General features: G+C 41.7%; 1 protein-coding gene across 1 annotated transcript; it reads right to left on the bottom strand.

Annotated features, from left to right (window-relative positions):
* Window positions 1–18522: 18522 nt before the first annotated feature.
* LOC306788566 (lysosomal proton-coupled steroid conjugate and bile acid symporter SLC46A3) lies at window positions 18523–23994 on the bottom strand. The gene is made up of 6 exons (XM_079284135.1): window positions 23887–23994; window positions 23101–23317; window positions 21542–22424; window positions 20712–20795; window positions 20333–20489; window positions 18523–19524 (listed from the first exon to the last, which is right to left on the bottom strand). Exons 2-6 carry the CDS (start codon window positions 23293–23295, stop codon window positions 19407–19409), a joined length of 1437 nt encoding a protein of 478 aa, XP_079140261.1. The 5' UTR covers window positions 23296–23317; window positions 23887–23994; the 3' UTR covers window positions 18523–19406.
* Between the last annotated feature and the right edge of the window lie 29 nt (window positions 23995–24023).

Below are 24023 nucleotides of genomic sequence, written 5' to 3'. Positions count from 1 at the left end.
CAGACCTTTTTAGCCATTTCAGTGATTTCTACATGTGCATTGTTTGTGTGAGCTGCCTGTACTTGTGCAGCATTTGGACTATTTTAGGGACTGTGAGGATAAATAGACCGAGGAATGACAGAACAGGAAAAGGGCATTGTTATTAGGAGGTCAGAGTACTTCCCCAGAGCTTCGCAGAATGATATCACACAAAGTGTTCCACATCCAAATGGAAATTATGCCTGAAATAAAATATTTAAAGTTGTGATACCATCATGGCAGCCACTCACCCCTTAAGTAACCGCTATATACAGTGCAGTACTTTCCAAAATCCATCATTACAATTTCTTTTCACTCAGTGCAGATTTTCGCTAATTCTGAGCTTCATATTTTATCCTTATCTTGAATTACGTCACCCTCATAATGGGCTTGGAGTTGAAAGAAATGTCAAAACCTGCACTGTTGTAACTTCAGAGGCTCTACATCAGAGGATGGTCTGCTTCCACTTGGCAAGCTCCACCTGAACAAGGCCTCCCAGCATTAAACTGAACATTTGTTGAGAATCTTATCTTATTACATTCAAGCATGAAGGTCGTAACTTTTTCCTTATCGAGCAGCGATCTTGAGGTAAAGAGTGAAAACAGGAAAGAAGCAGTCCAGGTTTAACACCCCCATTCTCTCTGTGTAGAGTGGGAGATTAAACAGTTCCTGTGACGAGCTTCCAGGTTTTGTATGATGGAGGAAATATATTGCTCATAGTCCATCTGAGGTTTTCTCCCTCTGTTGTACTCTAATAGCTCTCCAACGAAATATAACTTATCGGCTGTTATACTGGTTTATGCAATTTGTGGTGGAACTCTTATCATAGTTCTGTAAGGTACAGTAATCAGTAATCCCACTGGTCAACTACAGGAGGCATCTTAATTTAACTCTCTTCCCTTCTTTTTCTCTCTTTTCATCACCCCGATCTCTTTACATCAACACAATACCTGCAGACTGCACCCTCCACTTCTGCACACTCTTCCCCTCCTCGCTGATTTACCTCGCCATGACACCTCCCTTCCTCCCTCTATCCACTAAATCAGGGCGGTCTTGATTTAAAAACTGAGATTGTTTAGGCTGTGCGGAAACTACTAAGCTGCTGGCTGCTGTACAACCTTGGCGACCATGAAACATAGGTTTAATGGAACTAAAATAACAGTTTTTCATAGATAGATAGACAGATAGACAGATAGATCTTTATTCATCCCCAGGGGAAAATGTATATGTTACAGCAGCAAGACACACCAAAAAGCAAAGTAACAGAGTAACCAAAATATTAAGTGTTAAAAAATGCACAATATATAGATTAATAAATAAATAAAAAAATATTTTGTAATTGCAAAACAGTTTCCGGGCAGATGTATCTATAAAAATATAAAACCTACTGTATGTATGACAGTACACTCTACAGTGTATTGTGGTAATAGTAAACTGTTGATCAAGGAATATTCCATGTATAGGAATAAAGTGAGGGAAAGCTGAAATGTCAGTGTGACTAAAACCGAGTGTGCAAAAGCGAACAATCAGCTATAGCAGCGATAGAATACTGGAGTATTCTCATACTGGTTCATTAAATGTCGTGAATAACTGCTGAAAGGCTTCTCTACCCCCCATTGTGCTTCTAATACAAACGTCTAGCAAACAGGAAGTAGCCAAAGCTGAGAACTTCCTGTATGAGCCCATCTACTGGCCAGCTTCTGCACTATGGGCACAGGAGGTTCCTGAATGTGTCCTCAGTGTGTGTGTGTGTGTGTGTGTGTGTGTGTTTGCCATTCCACCCCCTTTGCTTCCTTCCCCGCTGCTGGCCTGCTGATGCACAGCATCGTGGGAAAGAGTGAGTCGCACCTCTACACACCACCCTCGCTCACTCACCACACGCATAAAGCAGCAGAGACGGGGACAGATTTAGTGGGTGTTGCGAGCCAGATGTGTTGCTGCGTGGAACTGTTATAAAATTGTGCCCGTTAATGCGCCACCGTGATTCCATATTTAGAGTGAATTGATAACTAGTCTGTGTGTGTGTGCGTGTGTGTGTGTGTCTGTGGACTAAACTAACAGAGATGATAAAGGGTGTTATTTTACCCAGAGCTCGTTTGTTAAATTGCACATTATTAACTGATCTGATCTCTCTTTGCATGCAGAAAGTTAATGTTCTGGACCGCATCCTCACTCTCAGAACTCAGGCACACACACCCTCCCTTCCGATCATCCGTAGTTCCCCAAAATAGAATTTGCAGCTTTATGTGACAACTATTCTTTTGTTTATGTATATACGTGTGTGGTGCGTGTGTTATGGGACGTCTGAGCCTTGGGTCAGCCCGTAAAGTGTGTGTCAGGGACTTCAGAGGAAGAGGAAGATGACAGGGTCAAGTGCGTCGGGGGAGATAAGTCGTTCCTCACGTTGCCCTTCTTGATCAGCTGCTTCCTGTTTATTGTTGCACCGAAGTGTTGTCCCAGGAAGATAACAGGGCTTTGACCTTTCACTCCAGCGGAACAGAAACACATCCTGCGACGGATGCCATATTGTTCGGTGCCTCGTCACACCTCATCACATGACCAGTGTGACCTGCCACCCCCTCACATTTGTAAAGTGTGTACGTCATAGTGGATCATAGGGCAGCATGTGATTGAATGGTTTGGATTTAGAAGTGGTTATCTAGACGTGGTTCAAATATACATACTGCGGCCAAACACCGTTTGAGGGCAGGTAGGGTAATAATTAGGTGGATGTAGAAAAAATGGTGAACTTTGTATGTTTGTGGTTAACACCAACGCCGTTTTATTTCTCAAAAGCAGCTAGCATCAAATCCAGCAGCCTTTTCCAACCATTAAAAGAAACTTGTGAAATCATGTTAAATCCCCAAACATTGTGTAATAAATTAAGTTTGCTTGTCTCTTCCAAGAACTTTACTTTTGCTTCTGAAAGCCCATCAGCACTGCAGAGTGTCTCAACTAGACCTACTTTGGAGCATTCAAGGCGTGTCGACCACTAAACAGGGGGTTATTCATCTCTTCATCGAGCACATCTCCGCCGATGTAGAGATGTGACCGGTGCGTGTCCGACCCTCAGCATGTGACCGTGCAGTCTGCATCATCCAAGGTCTCCTTTTACTAAATGGTTCATGAAGAGAGAGACGAGGGTAATTTCACCAGCACATTGAGACAGTCCTGGGTGCACAGTAAACATGGTTAACAAGGTTAAGTCCAGACTCCACACTGATAAGAGCTGGAGACGGACAGGAGCCACTGATGATGTGTGTTTTTCAAATTCAGTGTTTCGTGAATGCCAGTCGTGTTTTTCCCAAAACTATCTCTCTAAACTTCATTTTGGAGTGAATGTTCTTGTTTCCCTATTTCTTTACTCAGGAGGAAATGAAAGAAAGCAAAGTATATCCATTAACACAATGATCAGTGTAGCTTGACATCAATTCTCATCTGCAGTTATACTGTTGCAGTGTATGAAATTATAGAGGATGCCAATAACATACGATACAAATTCGTGAAATCAGAAAGCATATTCGTGACACCATGACTAAACTGCACCAAGCTCATGTCGTGTTTTGCCCGGCGAGTCCCTCCACACAGGTTTTAACTCTCTCATCCGCCGGCCGCTCGGCAGTCAGCAAGACCCAAATATTTACTGTGCCTTGTCTGCCATCTAAACACTCTTTCTACGTGACATATTTATTCAATTACGCTTCATTTCTCAGAGACAAAAAGAGCACTGCAAGGTCCCGGCCAAGTTGTGAGCATTTTCCACCAACAACTGCAACTGAGTCTCGTTGGCTTTGATTCAAAACAGACGTAGAGAGACTTTGGATGCATGTATGACTTTTGTTAAATGCTCTCTGTAAACCGTTTTGACTGGTGAGGAAATCGTAAACAATACTTTTGCACGACTCAAGGTCCAGGTAGGCCGCTTGGAGCCGACAGTATAGTGATGTTTTTTTTGGAATAAGGCCTTTGGCGTTACAAAGAGAGCTGTGTGAGCTACCAGTGATTACCCACCACAAGGGAGGTATTCTCCAATTTACAGCCGTAGTTCTCTTTTATTGAACATTTGGTTTTTTAGCACACATACCGCCACAAGTTCATGAATAGTGAGGCCACAACACAAAGTATGCAGAGCTTTCCAATTTGCAGTATAGGTATTTGCAAATGCTCCAAAATATTTTCTCACAACCCATAGACTGAAAAAAAAAAATCTGGCTATGCACTGCTGTAATTTAAACATTTGCAACAGCTATTACTTCCACGATCTTTCGTTTGAATAATAGCAAATGAGTGAGATCACTATAAATGTCCAAAGAAGCCAACAGTGGCAGCTAATTTTTCATTTTATCCCAGCAAGCCTACTTCCATATGAGCTTGGGAATAGAATACATGCAGCTGCATGGTTCAGCAAATGTGAAAAAGTGCTTTAAAAGATTACTCTGACATCTTGGCAGGGACGCCCTTTGATCAAATTAGTGTTGTAGGACAAGAAGAGTGGTTTTAGTTCCACCTCCGTGTGTCCTGTATCTGTTTATATCACAACACTGCATTCTAATAGTTAGTTATACTGTGTGTGATTCGTGGAGGTTTCAGCATAACATCACACAGGGACCACTGAGCACAATGGGATCGCTGATGTTGGCACGCAACACTAAGTTGTTGGAGAAAAAAAAAATTGTTAATTTGGCTACATGCAACCCTCTCAGGCTCGGTAAAATAGTTCCTCATCTTTGTCTGCAACCACATACCTTCATTTCGATGTTTCAGTAAAGGTGCCACACAAACAGTGAGCTGACGATCACCTCTGAGCAGGTCGACATCATCATGACATCATATTGCCTGCTCTCGAAGCCAGATAGTTCTGTAAACCTGGATGCTCGAGGGTGCTGTCATTTGTTATACAACCCACGTGGCCCTAGCTGGCACCTTTCTCCTTTTTGGTTTTGTTCTTTTCCCTCTCTGACGCTCCCCTCCTTTCTTAACCTAATTGTAGTTTGCCTCAGAGGCACGACGTAATGCTTTCATCTGAAATATCACCGTGCCTTGCAGAGGCAGTCTGTTTCATGTTGGTGAAGTGTGTCGGGTGCGGGGTGCAGGGATTTGGGAATATGGAGGTTGTGGCAAGTGGGAGTTTGCTTGTCTCTCGTCAAGGCAACTACTCTTTTATTACCAAATCTTCCATGCTTTTATTGTATATTATTTAACGACTGTAGCTTTCATACACACACACACACACGCACACACTCTCAAATACACCATCATGCCCGTGCCATAGAGGCGGTTATGTGCAGGGCTTACATGGGGACAGAGTGGTCACTGTGTTTCCCATCATTCTCTGCACACACAGATAGCCCTAAATGGAAAAGCAAGGTGGTGTGTGTGCAACCACAACCAGAAAATCTGCTGCACAGCTCAGGATACCCACCGGCTGTCCACATCACAGTGACCACTGATTTCATAACTCTGTAATCACCGTACACAGGACTATTTTAGTGCAATCTGACGACGGATTAGACAGCAAATTGCCAGGGATAGTGAGCGTTTCCATGGAGAGGGTGGAAGTTGCTTGTAAGGAATAATAAACAGAGCAAGATTGAGATTAGACGAGACGGTCTGAGAGCGGTGGCAGCTGGTGTGTGTGTTTGTGTGTGTATCTGTGACGTCCAAGTGTGTGTGTTTATTTAAAAGCATGAGGAGCAGAAGAAGGAGGTTTTATATGGCACAGAACATTAAAAAGCTGAGCAAAGAAAGAAAGAAAATGTATTCCTCACATTTAATCACCTCCATTTGTGCACGTCTAACTGATGACTCTTCCTCATTTACTGTTAATCAGATGAGTGTAATGACAAGCTGACATAGCCATAAATGCGTTTATTCTGTCAAGCTCACACATATGTGTTGGAGACCAACAAACTTGTCCCAAGTCTTCCCAGAGTTGAATTTATTACAGAGTATGTGGTTGAAAGTCGTGAAAGTCAGCTCAACCCAACAATTAACTATTTTAATGACTAAACATATTTTAAAAAAGAATCCCCTCTACGTAATGTATTAGGTGTGACTCCCATCAACTGCAGACTGCTGAGAGACTGGTGTAGAGTGAGTCACATATGCATACACACACTACAGGAATACATAGATATAGCACGTGGGACATTTTTCAGAGAAACAGGAAAATAAACTGTGAAAACTTGCTTACACGCACAAAAAATGAAAAAATGATTTTAATTGGAAACCTCAACATGCATTCATTGACAACGCCACAGTACTTCCAATCCACCACAGCAACAATATGTAGCCTTTCTCACAGCTTCAGCACAATATTTCAAAAATAACAATTGAAGAAGACACACATCTTTTTCTACTTTTGCTTGGAATGAAATTGTATTACATGATGGATTAAGTTTAAGCCCTGGATTAAGCCCTGAAATTCTACAAAGGCATGTCGAAGATCATTTATAAGACAAAGGATCCAGAGTGCTGGTAAACTCAGAAAGCCGGTATGCAGATGGATGTAAATCATGCAAAACAGAAAGAATCTGCTCCAGCTCTATCAATGATCAAGGATTACAAAAGAAATAACATCACCGTGAATCATCTCAGTAAATGGGTCATTGTTGAAAGAGTCAATGCATTAAGTTGCTCTCGTGAGGTCATCCACAGAGTTTGTTTTTGTTGCTGATCAGCTTAAATCTAATACTGGGATTCACAAAATAAACTTTTTTTAGCAAATCAAATACGAAGTTCACTTCTCTTTTAATCATCCATTAGTTTGTGGACTGCCGTTTTGAAACCTCGAGCTCAACATTTTTCCCGTCTCTATCTTGGTTTTTTTTGCAACCAGACGTCACATGAAATAGACATTTTTAGGTCATCAAAACGGTTACAATTAACTTTCATGAACCAAAAACACACAGTGAAAGGGTTAAAGTTGTAAGACGAAAACAAAACCCAGACTGGAAAATGATGTGGTCGCAACATGTTAATCACAGCCACACCTGATTTATCGTATTTTTCTCTTAAGTGGGACCATCATTTACGAAATGAACGATATGCTTTATTGTAGAAGACTTGAAACTATAGCGAGACCATAAACTCACGTTTACAATCTTTACTGAGGTAATAAATGAATTCAGAAGTAGGGTATTTTCTAATAGGCTACAATCTGATTTCTTTTTGCAAACAGAGGAGTCACCCATGATGGTTAAGAATCCAAGTTTAAGGCACTTTTGCATTGGCTTCACTTTTCAAGTCAGGTTGCCGCCTGACTCAACTACTTGAAACCACTGTTCACCAAAAAGAAAACTCCCAAATCTCCCTTTCTTTCTTCTCCCAACTCTTTTGGTCGTCAAATTCTAATTTATGTCCTCATGATTTTCACCACATGCTGTTGCCTTGGGTGATTGCTGATTGGTGCTTTTAGCTTCATAACATTTACCAGCTTGGCCTCTGATACTAGCTACACACACACTCACCTGCACTCCGACTGGTTAAGTTCCTGAACATCAGAGAGAGAGAGCTGCGGTGGGTTCGACAACAAAGACAGGAAGGAGTTTGAAAAATGGACGTCTTTGACAGTTATGAGCTTATTGTGCTATGCTAAGCACTCTTTCTACGTGTGCGTGAGAGTGTGTGAGGGGAAATATGGGTGCCATGTGGGGCTGAAGGTGTGAGAGGAAGCCTAACAGGCCGTCTCATTTGTACAACATTACATCCACTGCAATAAGCACACGCTGAAACTTCTTTGATGACTGTTGGGGCACCTCGCAGTGTGCACCATGTGTTCAGTGTGACCACAAAGAAACTCTTGACACTGAACGCAAGGGAACTCAAGGGTGTTCTTGTCTATACTACGAGAATAAAGGAATAATATTTCACTATGCATTTTGTCCATGGGTTGTTTGAAAAACACCCTGAAAGCGACAGATTCCCTGTGAAAATGAGCCAGCCATTGGCTGTAAAGATTTCTACCATAAGGATGGCAGGGGGCTGTGACTTCAACGAGACCCTTTGTATGGCTTGTGGCTCCTCTTGTTCCTTCTTTCATTCTGTCCATGTGCCTCACTGCTGAACATGCCAGCATTGTTCTGTCCTGGCTAATGCTAAAGGTCTGTCGCCCTCTGATGTGGTGGTTCTCTGAGGGAGATATTAGTGCAATGGGAGATTGGCTTGCAAGGAACGCCCAAGAAGATTTCAGATTGAACCTGACAGGAAACAAATGAATGGTATGTCCCGAAAACCTTAAGGGATATTATCAGAAATGACCCAAAAAAAAGCGGTTTACTTTGTGCATTCTGTGTGGCTGCATTCTGTGTGTGTGTGTGTGTGTGTCTGCGCGCGTGTGAATGTTAATATAAGGCAGTGTTATTTGGATAAAGTTTCTAATTTCTGAGAGTCTCACTTGGAGCTGATCCTGCATAACCTCCCCGAAGACAGTGTGATCAGTCCCAGGCTACAGGGAAGAGTCAGGTTTCTTCAGTGATTTAAATTTACAGGTGGTTTTCATTTTAGTGACAGTGTCGTCTCAGAATTCTTGTCCTCTTCAGCTGGCCCTGACCCACCCTCTTTTTCTTCGTTACCTAACTCTTGTGTCCCCACGTGCCCTCCCCAAACATTTTTCTTAAAGGAGCTGCATTTAACATTCTGAGCATTAATATAGCAGCAAATAACTATTTGCTACGTAAATATATAATGGGGCATCGTTTATCTGAGCAGAGAATGAAGTCCTCTCCCTCTGTGTGTGTTGTATTCGGAGCTTCTCTCTTCTTTGTTTTGCTAGCAGTTGTTGCGGACGCGTAGCACCCACCCTCCTGTTTCCCCTCAAGTAAACACTGTTAGCTCTGGCAGCATTTTCACCGTAGCTTGTACTTTTAGCGTTGTTAGCAGCGTTAGCTGTGAGACGCCGGCCATGTTGAGAGTCGTTGAGATGCAATTGAATTGCTCTCAATTTCAGATCTTCCAACTTTCACTCATTAAAAAAAAACATTGAAGAACTTTGTCACCCAATTGATGCCAAATACAGCATTTTCATATCAAGAAATCAATGTGAGGTACGTTTTTCAATGATTTTGTCGACAGACTTGTGAGAGATTTGCAGCTGATACCCCATAAGTCAATTTTGTGCCTCCAATTCTAAATTCACTAAACCCTCATGGATCAGTCCAAGATTCAAATCAAGATAATGGCCCTGCTTTTCCCGCACACACTGAACACTGCTTTCTTACAATGACAGAAGGGAAGATTTAAAAAAAAATCCAGTGTGTTTATCTCCCGCAGTAAAGCAAAGATGAAAACTCTCAACCAGAAGAAGTAAAGATATTCTTTGCGAAAAAAAGCAGTTTATGGAAAATGTGGTCATAACTTTAAAAAACACTTGCTGTAAACGGCCACTGCTGTGGGATAGAAGCTGCAAATCATCTTGACTACGGCACCATTTTGTTCACGATAATTACACAAAAGTACAGAGAAAGAATGATATTGACAATGACATATTGGTGTTTAGAAGTTCTGGACGTGTCACCCGAAAGGCACCCTTCCCAAGAGATTCTGCCCGACATACTAAGATCTGAGATATGAAAGGCGCAGTTCTGTGGCCCAGACCCAAAACTGTCAGAACGCTGACAAATCCTCAGTCATTAATAAAGTTTAGCTCGCTAAGCCTCAGCCTGTTGTTGGCACATAACGGTGAAGTGCATGTCTCCAAAAATTAACTCAAGAAAGTTGGAACACTTAAAACCATTGTTCCATATTTGGCTAGCAATAAAACATTTTGGTAAATTGGATAAGTGTTGCATGTTGACAGACTTACCCTCTTGTTTCTTCTTTCACTGAAATCTATCATTTCCTTATTTTGTGCGGGACTAGAGGGGCCTGGAAAGGCTCTTTCTCTGGATTCAAATTCCAGATGCAATCAGATAGCAGGACCGGTTGCATTGATTACAATAAATAGCTCCACAAATATAAATGCATATGATCAGATAAAGCACTGGGTTTTGCTTTTGCTTTCTGGGTTCCAAGATATTGGAGTAAGCAAGATAATTATTAGAGCAATCAGGGGGCTTGTGAAGTCAATGTTTCATTGTCAGTGGATCAAGGACTTCTTATCTCAACAAAATCTCTACTTTCAAGTATTAGGGAGCATTTTCAGGCTGTAATTATGCTTGAGTTTTGCATCCAAACTGATTATAGACACATATTATCTTGACTTATCTTGTCATTGATACAAAGTTCAGCGTTTTCATTAACCTGTAATATTTAAGGGGAGACAGTTGTGAGCTGTAATTTTTCTATTTTCAACAAACACTTCAGGATCAAGAAGGCACACTTACCGACTCCAGCTGTGTCTTCCCTCCATTCCCATCCTTGGAGTGACATCAACAGGATATCCTATACCAACACTGCTGACCTCAGCAGACCTCAGTCCACTGCACATACATATGGGCTACCGTGTGTGTGCGTGTGTGTGTGTGTGTGTGTGTGTGTGTGTGTGTGTGTGTGTGTGTGTGTGTGTGTGTGTGTGTGTGTGTGTGTGTGTGTGTGTGTGTGTGTGTGTGTGTGTGTACGTGTGCTGGCATGTGGTCTGCTTTATAATAAACTGCATCAGAGAAAGTGTTCGCTTCTTAAAGAGCTCTATGCGCAGGCTGTAATTTTCTAAATCTGTGTTTAGGACATGTGCTTGTAGCTGGTGCAGTGCATGTGCTGGTTGGGTGCTTGGCACATTTTTTTTAAATACAGAGGGCAGCAGCAGACCTCTTCAAAGCTTGACGAAACTGTTCAAAACTTGTTGCCTGCTAAATTTACTTCCTGGAGTATTTTAATGGTCATGTCCACTCATGAGACCTCGTCCACAAACACACTATATAGACAGGGGTCCATACACAATGAACCAATGCACTGTTAGAAGTTAAGATGAAGATTGTAACAAAATAGTTATCAGTTTCAGCTATTACTGATCTCAGCCTTTCAAATCTATGACGCTATAGAGCCAGCAGACTGTTAGCTTAGCATAGCAACAAAGAAATGGGGTTACAGCTAGCCTGACAAACATACAATATGTAAATTGTTATCTTTGAGTTTGAGCAGTGGAGATTTGTTTACCTATGGACAGAGCACGCTACTTGTATCCCCCCTGTTTTGTTCATGCTACGCTAAGCTGATCATCTCCTGGCTTATATTTAAAGGACACTCATTTAACTTTAGACAAGAAAGGGAAGAAGCATTTTTCCTAAATGTGGAACGATTCATTTTCTGAAACTAATACAGTTTAAAAGGGATGCTTGTTCAAATCACTGTAGTTTGCATTGATTAGTTGATGTGTGTTGAGCCCATGAGAGAGGTCACCCAGGCACAGTCGATACGTGGAAGGAAATAGTTCGGCTGGGCTGTCGAAGACATATTGTCCATTCATCTCAGAGAACAATAGTGTTGTGGTTCCTCTGTAAATCTGGCTTGGAGACAATGTAGGTATTTGGCTCCAAAGGTTTCATGGCTTTTTCTTTTTTTTTGTCAAGATTGGAAATGTTGATTTTAGGAAACTGTAACCATTGTGAAGCAGAGGGAATGGAAAAACCAATGGCATAAAATGCTATTCTTTTCTATACCGGATTAACTGACCTTCCCTTATGAAGTGTTTGGTACGATGAAGAGATCTTATGATTAGGAGCGCTGGTCAGTGTTTCACATGGAATGTGAATTAGAGCAGAGGTCTTTTTTCTGAGTTTCTCCTCTCTTAAATGTGTTGTATGTTTTGCTGAATCAGCATTTCACTGCCCATCTCTGTTTCCTGTTTTACTACAAAGCAACACTACACAGTAAATGGGCCAAACTGATAAAGTGATAATCAATAAGGTCAAATGAGGGTCAACCACCCCTCTCTGCAACATCATAGTCAGCACCATGCAAAGAAATGCATCTGGCACTGGTAAGATTCCAGAGTACACTGCCAGATAATTTGGGTCACATAAGTTCACTGGTTAAAGTGGCAACACATGTCAAATCTGAAACTGACAAGTAGCCAGCTTCTTTTTGGGTAAAATATTTCACTGTAACTAGAGGAAACACCAAAAGATTTTTTTCAAACAATGACATTTAGTTCATTTTAAAGTGTAATTGATGATTAAAGTCCCTTGAATTCATCCAGAAAGGTTGTTTCTATGTTATCATTAAGTAGAGTGGAACAAAAGGATTAAGTTGTCCTGCTTAAAGCATCTGGTTTCACCCCCTAGTGTGCCAGTTAGCATGTAACAGCTAAAGCACCCTCAACTCCATGTTGTCTTCAACTACAACATCCAATAGTGAAGGATAGACGTTCACCTGACACTTTCATACCTCCAAAAGCAAATTTTATCTTGTCTTAAATCCTTTATGTTGTCCTTGTGATGGCATGACATATTTACTCACTTTTAATGCAAAAGAGGGATACATTTGAGTCATCACATTTCACAAAAATACTAGATTTATGGGAAATCTGACTGCCAAGATTGCAAATTTTCCAAAAAAGAACTTGAACAGCGGAGGTGACAGCCAATAAAGCTATCATGTGCACATATCTGGTTATGGGCCCATGTGTTCTCTGTACATCAGATACATGTGTTCATATGTGTTTGTGATATTGCTGATATCACTGTGGCCGACATCAATCACTGGCAGACATGGGACAGATGTTAGCAGTGTTCCAGTAGACACCAATAAGTCTGAACAGCTGGAAGACTTCTGAAAGAAGATGAGGGGCACAACAGCCCTGAGGGTATTATTTGTGTCCTTAGACTTTCCCTGCTGGTAGGAAGAGTATCTGCGTCTGTAAATGCCAGGAGGATTCAGTCACAGTCCTTCCCTACTGGAGATGACAGCAGGAACAAGAAAAAAGGCTCAAGGACATTGCAGTAGTCTCACCCCTGCTGTAAGTTTTCCCACCAAGAAATCTCCTGTTGTTGTAGAGGAAGAGAGGAGAGAGGGAAGAAGCCCCTTGGGGGGCATGGACAATAAATTCACCATATTATCCCAGTATCCCCCTCTCCCCAACTCCCATTTACGACCATATACTACTGTACCAAATGGGATGGAGACAATGTCATGTTTGGGTTCATGGCACTGGCTTGACAGACAAAATACAATCAATCTCAAATAACTGCCTTCATTAAAATGTGGTCCGGATGTATCATCCGACTCCATTGTTGAACGTCGAGGGATTTAATGATTCAGACGAATTAAAGCAAAACAATAACATTTAAAGGGTCGGTGACAGGAAGGTTTCCAGCCAGAGATTGCTGTTTGTGGAACTTTTGACACAAAACTGAGCTTGTATGGTGGATCCAATTGTTTTGTAGGGGGGCCTTATGTTGTTCATCTTTAATTTCTCACTGTCAAAATTTGCACAAAAACTGCATTCTGAATTGATATCTTTCAAGTAATGTAGCCAAAGTATGATATAGTTAATTAATCTGTGCCATGAAGCTCAATATATTGTCAACTAAATATGAAAAACACATCAATGAGCCACAAGTTGCACGAGGTGATATGTTACTTTATTACCATGAACACGGCCATTTAGTTTATTTTGAGTTAGATCCCCATAGATACCACCCAATGTATATTAATCCACCGCTGAAAGTAGAACCGAACAAATGTACAATATATTTTATTCATTTATAATGTGTTTCAGCAACTGAGTGTAATGGGTACTTGCAAGTTAATAGCTTGACATATCATGTGCTGCTTATACTGATTTTGAACTTTTTTGCGGACAATTTCCTCTCTCAGGCCATAATTAGAAACCCGAGGCTTTTGAACGCTGTGGAAACCGTGCTAATGCAAACTGAAATGAAAATGCTTATTAATAATAGAGCAGTGAAAACCAGAAATAGCCAACTGCAGCCCGTAGAAACGAGCTCATTGCAAAGAACGGAGGCATGGGTTGGGTCAGAGAAAATCTGATAAATACAGATGTGACCGTGTGCTCACACATCACTCCACACCGTGCTGGCTTGCTGTTTGCCAGTGTGGCTAAACAGAAGGTTAACTGTGGTTCCTGTAATGTTAGAGTGAAACTGGAGAGCTTCTAATTTGACCAGAGATACCTCTCTCTGTCTGTTTGCGTGCTTGTGTTTGTGTGTGTTTGAGAGCACGCCCTAGCCAAATGCAATTAGTGTGAACCCACTTAAGACACACGTTGCTGTTGATATACCCAAAGAGACAATAAAACCTTCACAAGGAAAAGGAGCCGGAGACAAGAAACCTGAGACCAAAATAAAGAATAATTTGGATTTATCATGAAGAAGATGATTGCAAAGAAAGGATAACGATGACAATGCCAGATGCATTAAAACTACAGACGCTGAATGTGGCTGAGAGTTAGTCAAGCCTTCCTCTTTCCATTCCCACCTGATTATCTGGTCCTGAATTCTCCTCTCAATCCGAGCAGCAGGCTGATTAGTGTGACGCACTGAAGCAGAACCAGGCAAACTGGGAGAGGCAGTGTATCGATTGTCACAGTGACCTTTCCTTTGCCACTGTTCTAGAGATGAGGGGGGGGGGGGGTTGCCATTCTTCAAGACTCCGGCTCACCACCCAGCCGACGTGGCTAAAGGCACTGCTCTGCACAAATGACATTCAAAGCTTTCACACACTAAATGGTAATCATTTCGGTCTCAGCGGGGTAGCACCACCGTGTAACAACCTTCAGCTCCATCCTCTTGAGTAGAGATGGGATGATCAATAACACAGCCCGCCATGTTCATAGAAATGACCGATGCCTAAGGTCATGAGAGGGAGATGGGGAGTTTCTGTGTGTTGGATTTGATTGGATCTTATCTAGACCTAAGGGTTGAGGCTGTGATTGTGTGCCTGGGTGTCTGAGTGGCAGTGGAAGTGGCAGGACACACATACAGTAGATATGCAGGGTGGGGGAGGTGAAGACTTGAATGTAAAACCACTTCTGGAGTCTGACACACGGTTGGATGGTCGGAGATGGCAAAGGAAAGAAGAGGGATCTGTGGTGTTGTATAGTAAAGTAGTGGAGAGAAAATAAGGAGGATGTGGAAGAGAGGAGTTAGTAAGAGCGACGGGGGAAGACAGGCGAAAGAGTGTGGAGGGAGTGGGCAACCACATGAAGCCATGGGATCCAGATGGGACAGAAACAGATGTGTTGATCTCTATGAAGGGATAAAAAAATAAAAAAATAAAAGGACAAACTTGAAATGGGATTGAGGGGAAAGTTGATAACCCATGTGAAAGTCATGTGAAAATGAAGATGACAATTGATGCTTCTGTACCTCTGACTATCCACCTAAGCACACACACGCAACCTACAGCACACACGCAGGCAGCCTGTGGGGAGCGTGGGATGATCAGACCATCACATAACCAACACATATCATCCGTTGCAGTGCACGGCAGGCCTGCCAGCAGGAGACAAGCAACGCAGCAGCGTGACCTTTGTGGTTGGAAGATAAATGAAGGGATGAATGACCAGCTGATGGTTCAGGTGACAGTAGTGGAACCAACTATCCTGGCTCAATTTCTATTGCCAGTCCTGTAACCGTATAGAAAATACATTAACAGAGGTCCATGGAGTACAGTTGTGATATGGTAAACTGCAAACCATAGGCCTATTAAGTGTGCAAAGAAGCAGACATGCAGCCATAAAGGTCATAGCCTGGAAAAATGTGTGTGTCGATACTACGAACCGCCAAGATGCCTTTGAGGGAAGCATTTATTGCAGATGCAGATGCTGAAGCTGCTCATGTGTAATCTTTAAAACAGTCTGTTTCCATTTAGATTTCTGTGTCAGCTTCTGTGTGTGTAAAAGCAACTCACTCGTAGGAAACAGGTCAGAAACAGCTTTGGTGGTCAGCGAACTCTGCCCACATTCACATTAACTGTGGAGTTTGATCCCTGTGCTGTTGAGCCTGTTCACCGTTTGAAAACTGAGAATGAAAATATGCAGCATATCCTGGTGTGATCAAATCATCCTCAAATGATCGCGCCACCCCAGCTTGGGAAGGCCCTCTATCGCACCCGGAGCTTCAGTCACGCAAACCACCTCAACTGGGTTTTTATATATCGTGGTGAATTATCTCCTCCCGGGGAGCAGAAGGTTGAGATAAAGAGAGGGTCTGTTAGCAACTTACTGGATCGACATCAGAGATCGAGCTATTGGTGATGTGATGTGGTGCAGATGATAGTACTGCTGATTCAGCTAGTTTGGAAACCAGAAACCAAAGACCCTCGATCCCCTGCCTTCATGCTTCACTATAATCCCCAACGACCCCATGCATGCCAGACACGCACAAGCCCCCCCCCCCCCCCGGCTCCTTACCCCTATAGAAAAACTGTCTCTTCGCCTGCAAACTATCGTCACTCTTCACCACACCTCCATCTCTAATTTAACCAGAAACCTCATGTCTGGTGCCAAGCAAGCCCTGCCTCAGATGATCCCTCATGTAACCTCCAGCGGCGAGAGCTTGATTCAAACTCAGTGTCAACTTTACCTTACAATCAAGCTTCAGTCACGGTTCTCAAGACTTGAGGATGGAAATCAAATAACTGCATATTATGATCAGACGTCATTTGGGTTTCCGTGAATGAAGCCAATTCAAACTGACGTGCCAATTATACATTTAAAAAAAGGAAACACACTTTCACTGGCATTCTTTTTTTTTCACTCAAACAGTGTTCAAAAGCAACACGATTTTATGTCTACAGTGCAAGGAGGTGTGCTAGATCTGTTCACACTGAACCAGCTTGGTTGAGTTTGTCAACAAGTTGTGTTGTCAAAGCTATAGTGTATGTCGACTGTATTCTCATGAGGGTTTCCCATCCTCCTCTGCAAATCACATCCCTGAAACATACCAACAACCAACAGACCCAATTATACCTGGAATGCATCATGTGTACGCGTCTTATCTAATCTCATATTCAATCCAGGTTCATGTGAGGGTATTGTACGACATCGCCGCCATCTCATTCATCGCTTGTGTTTGCAGACATTATTTACATGCTTGTCTGTTTCCACACTAACTCCATGGTCAAGTAACTAAACATGCGAGCTGATGAGATCCCTGCCAGGATTTCTGATGTCCATTCATCATTCATAAGACACACACCGTCTGCATGCTTGCATGCTTTTCCTTGAATCTCAGATCGCTCCCAGAGAAGGGGCGAGTCTAAGAAAAATAGTTTTTACACACACGCATGGACGCACAATAGAGGACAAAGACAGGAGGTGGAAACTTTGGAAAATTCAGTACAGGAAAATGACTTACAAAAACTTTGAGATGTGAGATGAATGAGGAAAAGTAGAAACTGAAGTGTTGGGAGCATGAACTTGTGGGAAAAGGGGCTGACTTTTTTTCAAGATTCACCTTAATAACTAATTAACAGGAATCATCAACCTAATTTCTGGTGTATTGATTGCACTGGGCAACTTGTTTTCTGCTCAAAATGCACTTTTCGTGTATCGAGGACCAGGAGATTATGTGGAAACAGCTCTAAACTAGTTATCTGATCATTACATTACGGCTGCACTGACAGCATAATCAAGTTTGTTCGGGTTAAATCTAGAGTTGTCAAAAGTCCCTTTGTAGCCTTTGAAAAAAAACATGAAGTCTAGACCAGAGTCATCAGCATGTGTGAAAAGGAGTGTGTACATAGAGGAGAGTTAAAACTGTATCTATGCGTTTTTAGTGTTTTACTGTAAAACAACTTGAAGGATAAAAAAATAGACATTCTCTTTATGTCCATGTCTGCAACAGCTCATGTTGGACTCATATAGTAGGCCGACGATATTGAAGGTGTAGCATGTCAGTGAGCCTGTAAGTCTGGACCAAGGGTGACACTTAGTGGTCATTATGCAAAGGACAGCATCACCGAAACTCTTATAGCCTGCAGGGACATTTTCATCAGTCTATTATTTCCCTTGGAAACACAGCATTAACACATGCTAGACAGAATTAAACAAGTCAAAGCTCTAATCACCTACAACTCTACAACTTTTTACAACCTGAAAAAAATGTGCACAAATTGATAGTTTATAGTTACATAATCTTCCACCAGGCTAAAGAAAAAGCTATATTTCTTTCACTAAAGCATTACATTTTGTTGGTGCTGACAGATACATCTGTGGCTTGAGGTAATGAGTATTTAAGATTCAAGTTGAACCTTAGTTCATATTTAAGGTCTCATTTGTTATTTTCAATTTCCTAACGGTGTTCTTTTTCTTCATCTTTACAATCCAATCTCAAAATTTGACTTGAAAACAATTTCTGCATATTTTCAATTGAGTGGATGTCCAATTAAGTTCCATCAAGATAAAGATTGCCTTGCAAAAACATAAATCTCCATCAGTGGTGGTTTTAGCAAGCAAAAGAAAAACCTCCACATGAGTATGTTCCACAAACAGCAAAAAAACAAAAACATGATTGATGGTGCTCTTTGGGACTGTGTTAGAGGAACTCATTGAATTCTCCATAAAAATAAATAAAAAACAGAACATTTAATTTATTTTATTGCTTTTACACACATGACATGAACATACACACAAAGGAACAAGATAGAAACCACAACACTCAGGGGTTCCCCCTTGGTGGTCCACCTGTAACCACACCTAAAGCTTCATCCTGTTTTAACTTCTTCAGTGTGGCACAGGTCAGGGTCAACAACATATTTCTGTCCCATTTGAAATACCACCCACCATTGTTCATGTAATATTTACATTCAAATTTACATCAAACTCATGTTTGATTGTTGGCTTTTTGTAGTTTTTGCATCATTCCTTCCTTGTCATCCCTTTAGATCATCAAACATGAAAGTTGGAAGACAACCATACAAATTTATGGAGATTATTATTTCTTTTTAAAAAAAGCACAGAGTCCATGTTCCCTTTTAAAATAGAAGCAACCTCATATCGATAACAAGCTTTGTGTTATATTGCATTTGGTGTTTCATGAAATTTCTTCTTGGAAATAAGTGACAGTGGAGCTCTTTGTAAACGCATTGACAGTGTGAGTGCACTAAAAATAAGACAAAATGCAGGACAGATCATCAGTCCGTGTGACTGAAAATCTGAAAACTATTCTCTTTTAAAGTGCATATCTTATCACACTGTAAAACTGTATGAAAACCCATGACAGGGTTTTTACCATTCTTCATGGACGACCCGCTAAGTTGGATGCACGTCACTTAACATCCCATCCCTGCTTTATCTCTAATGTATCTAATCCAATTTCACAACTCCCTGTTGTATCTTTATAAAATTCAAGTTCAAAATCACAACAAATTAATCTGTAACCTGCATTCTTAACAACGGTCAATGAGGTACTTTTGGAAAAAGTGTCTAAGAACAAATCACGGAAGGCCAAAATGACGTGCTGGTGATGTTTTGGCAGACAGGCTGCGGCTCAGCTAAAAAGAGAGACGTGGTCGTTCTGATCTTCAACAAGATCCTCCTCTCCTTGGAAGACAGGCTCTTGCTCTTTGACCTCTTCGGCATCATCCACTCCTATCAGACTCACCACCCTGAAATGTGGAAAAACAGGCATAAGAGATGCATACATTTCTGTCCCCACCAATTCCAACTAAACTAGGCAACTGTCGTCTCGACAAAGCTCCCGTGTGCACACCTGCTGCAGCTTGCCCGAGTAACACAAAGTCAGTGATGTTTCCAATGTTGCAACCAGATATGAACGTGAGATTGCTGACCCAGTAGCTTTGTTATACTATAATCACTCACCATGTAACAGAAGAAGCAGCGCATGTGACAGAGATGAATTCACCCAAGGAGTTCTAAGCTTCACGCTAGACCTCCGACTGACTCAGCAGCACTACTCTGCCAACTCAGTGTAACCGGACAAATGTAAGAACGCAGTGTACCACAGTTAAGTATCCTTTTTATGGCCTTAGAAAATAAGACAGCAGTGATGTTGATGGTGTAGCAGTCACAGTTCAAAAGACATAATGTACATGTCATGTGTTTATATTGCTGTATGAAGAGTTAAAGTTTGTTTGCTGAGGGACGTTGGAAGCGATGAATGCAGGAACGAGGAACCGAGTCTTCTGGTTTTCTGAGCGACCAAATCACTGACGGCATTTCCCTTTTCCTAGTTCAGCACAACTGGTAGACAGTGACTAAGCAGAAAAACAGGTGTTTGTTTGGTGAATGTAACTCAATCCACTGAGTACAGCTCTACACGTGACACCAGTTTGGAGATGCGTCATTCAGCCTTTAATTATGTTATGTTCTCAACCATTTGCTTTTCGTATGTAAAAGTGCTGTTACAGTCCTTTACTGTTGTGTTATCCACATCGACAAAAATGTACAACTTACCCAAGGACAAATAACGGGATGACGCAGAGTCCTGCAGCCAACAGGAAGGAGAAGCCAGCGAACCACTCCAGCGTAGCAGCATAGACGCTGTTAAAAACGGCGGCCGATACGTTGGTAGTTAAACTCTCCAGGAAGGAAAGACAGGCAAACAGGGCTCCTGCAGAAAAACAAGTTTTATTAAGAAGTGAAACCAGAATGTGTTCAAAATCAAATAAGTTAGTTTCAAGGTTCCCCTTTGTTCAAAGGGACAGAAACTTGCGAGTGCTTTGTTTTCAAGTGCATCATGAAGTTGCTGCGGTAGGCAACTATTCAGTGGACCCTGACTGTACAAACACACGGACACGGCTCTGTGGCTCCTGAAAGCCCTGAAGCCACTCACCCTGCTCAGACTTTGAGATGATCTTTGACGTCATGGAGCGCAGAACAGGGAATGGCATGACAGACAGAAGCATTGGCACCCTCACTGTGGTCACAAATATCAGAAGACAGACTTCATATTTCACATCATAGTTAACACATTAAAGTCAATTCATATTTCACAGTGGTTTATGGTTATTTTTGTAAAAAAAATAAAAAAAAAGAAGAAAAACAACATAGATTCAAGTCAACTAATCTGCATAATGGCCACATGACAATGTAAATAAACAATGCAGTGATAATAAATCATAAGTAAATAGTTTCATCTGCATACAGTACAAAACATGTTCTGTTAATCAGTAACCTGTGCAAACACGCCTGCTATGTTAATTTATTTTCTGTTTTATATTATTGATATTATAGGCTTTACTGAAAATGTCTGGTATGTTTAATAAGATATGTCATGTCATTTTACACCTATTTATTTCAAGTAAATCACTTTGAGCTTCATGTCATATATTGTAAAAGGGCTACATAAACGAAAATATGTGATGGTTAGCTATACAGAGGCATATTAGCTAGTTATTAAACCAGGCTACAAGGCCACAACTCCTGGGCATAACTGCACTACTCAACTTCTAATATCTGGCATACAGTAAAAGATGAAACTTATTAATAATCCCCAAAGCCCTCATCAAACTGTTCAACATCACCGAACTTCTCTGAAAACATAAAAACAAACCAGGTGCAGGTTTTAATTCTGTTTCTGCACATACTTGAGCTTGTCAACAACTGACAGATAAGGCTTTGGTTATCTTACAGCAGCACTGTTGTTATCGACGTTTTTCTCACCCATGAACATCAGGAAAGTGGTTTTAGCAAACGGCAACATGACCATGCCTGATATGAAGGACAGGATCCCCATCAGGACAATGAGCAGCTGTGGCACACCACAGTACGTGAACGCTGATACTCCCACAAAACTGACCAGGAACACTGTGGAGGACAGTGCTGAGCCGTAGCCAATCAAAATCTCATTCCAGCAGAGTGGCTTGTTCAGCTCATACAGCGTCATCAGGGAGTTCCCACCAACATAGGCGAAGCAGAAGCTGGTGAAGATGAGTATCAGGAGGAACAAGGTAGTCTTGCTCCTGCGGCTGGCCCTTGCAAACATGTAGTAGACCCCATAGATGGTTTGTTTCATGGCTGAGCGCTGAGTAGACCCATCTAAAATAACGGAATCAGCGGGAACCTTCGTCACAGTCTCTTCCAGGATGAAAATCACATAGAGCAGGATCAAACACTGGAACAACGCAGAGGTTAGGAAAGGCCAGTTAAAGCCTGCAGCTCTCAGGAAGTAGCCTGTGGATATCAAAGCCACGCCAGATAACAGGCCAATCATCATGTCCACTCCAGCCATGCGCAGCGTCTTCTGACGGTCATTGTCACACAAGTCCGCTATGTAGGCAAAACAGCCCCCCAGAAATGTGGCCAAGCCGCCAAACGGAGAACTGAGGAGCGAGGCGATGATCAGCAAGTAAATGTTGAGCTCAAAGTAGGACACTGCCAGGAAGGACAAGGTGTATATCAACGTGCCGATCAAAGGGATGATGATCGTGACCTTGCGTCCTCCCCGGTCACTATAGGCCACAAGCATGAGGGTGGCAACCAAAGAGGGGATTAAGGACAAGAGCTCTGAGTAGAGGGAGAAGAGAGATGCCTGCCTCTGTACCTCCTGAAAACACAGAAAGAGAGAGCATGGTTAAGTCTAAAAATCATGTATGGGCTGACAACACTCTCATAGAAGGAAAAGATAACAACCCTCATGTTCCCAATTATCCGGCAAATGAAAGCAAACTGAAATGCACTGCCATTTGTGCGTCATGTGAGGTTTTCTTATTCAGGGCCAAAGGAAACAAAGCCTTCTACAGGTGCAGCAAGTGGCTATTTCCCAAAATGTAAACAAACAGGTTTAATGTGTTTGTTCTCACTTCTCTGTTTCGTTCTTCCTCTATATACCTCGGTGTGCTGCAGTCTTACTTGCTGTGAATTAATAAGTGATTGTCTGAATATTAACCTGAGCTTTGTTGCAAGAGGGGTTTTGAAAGGTTTATAGGAAAATGCACTGTGTCATGACAGTTACGGTCTTGTTGAGCTCCAAGTTACTTTGTCAAGCCCGGCTTTTTTTCTGTCAGTATTATTTCTCAACACACAGAAAACCTCACATGACAATGGCTGAGGCTGCGTCACAAAATCTGTGTAATATACCGGTCGTTCTCAAATAATATAATAGTAGTAGGAAAAGTATTGACGCCATTACATGATCTCTACTTGTTCAAAATATTGGTTGTTGAGAATACCTTGAGTTCCTTAAATACATGCTGTCTTACATCCAGTGATTAGTGGCTAACCTCATGGTAGCTGGAATGGTTGCTGCTGCTGCTGTTATCTGCACATCTGGAGGCATTGTCAGAGCTAGGATAGGGGGTGTTTGTCAGCTCCTGCCAGAGCCTCCGGTACACATACTGCTGCACAAGAGGATAGATGAGAAAACAGGAGAAAGCGTACAGTGCAACCACAGGCTCCACGAGGTAAAGACCTTTCATTTTTGAGGGGCTGCAATATTCCCTGAAAAAAAAAAAAGATGAAGAGAACACATTTAGAGATTAACATGGGCACAGACATCACGGTAAAAAAAACAAGACAGGTTAACTGTGCATTTCTGAGCAGATGTATGTACATGACAATAACACACTGGCATAGTTGTACATCAATGGAACACAAATCGGAAATAACTTTCAATATTTAACATCTCAAAAAAGATATTTCTGTTACAACCTTCAACACGTCCCTTCAACATGCGCAGTGTTTGTCAATGACATCCACGTTATTCTTCTTCAACATTATGCAGGAGTCAAGTCCAAAGACTACGTGGAAGTTTAGATCATATTTGTTTGGCTGTGTTTGAGGATCATCGATCATTACAAGAACATTATTGATCCAACAGTATCTGACAGTTCGATACATTAAGTGGAATACAAGATAATAACCCTGTAACGTTACTTCACATGTTGTTTATGTAAATACTGCAGGATGAGCGGTGTTAGGTCAATGTCAAGACAACAAACAATGGACACAACAGCCTAGCCTTTAACTTTACCTTGTTTTCTCGTAAGAACACGCTGTATAACTCTTACCTCTTAAATAGACGCCTGGATCATCTTTTGATCGAGTAATAAAAACCTGCAATATATCGGTTTAAGAGCCGAAGTATGTCTCCAGTTTAAGAGAGAAGTGCACAGCACTTAGTTACGGCGTTATTATTATGAAACAC

Source organism: Melanostigma gelatinosum (assembly GCF_949748355.1).
Source record: "Melanostigma gelatinosum genome assembly, chromosome: 14".
Classification (NCBI taxonomy): Eukaryota; Metazoa; Chordata; class Actinopteri; order Perciformes; family Zoarcidae; genus Melanostigma; species Melanostigma gelatinosum.
The sequence above is the reverse complement of the archived record's forward strand: the minus strand, read 5'-3'. Positions and strand labels throughout refer to the sequence as shown.

Coding starts and splice junctions, on each gene's coding strand:
- LOC306788566 (XM_079284135.1), bottom strand. CDS start 23,295: ATGAAAGGTCTTTACCTCGTGGAGCCTGTGGTTGCACTGTACGCTTTC. Junction 22,425..23,100: donor ACCATTCCAGCTACCATGAG/GTTAGCCACTAA, acceptor CTGTGTTTTCAG/GAGGTACAGAGGCAGGCATC. Junction 19,525..20,332: donor ATCCCGTTATTTGTCCTTGG/GTAAGTTGTACA, acceptor TCCACATTTCAG/GGTGGTGAGTCTGATAGGAG.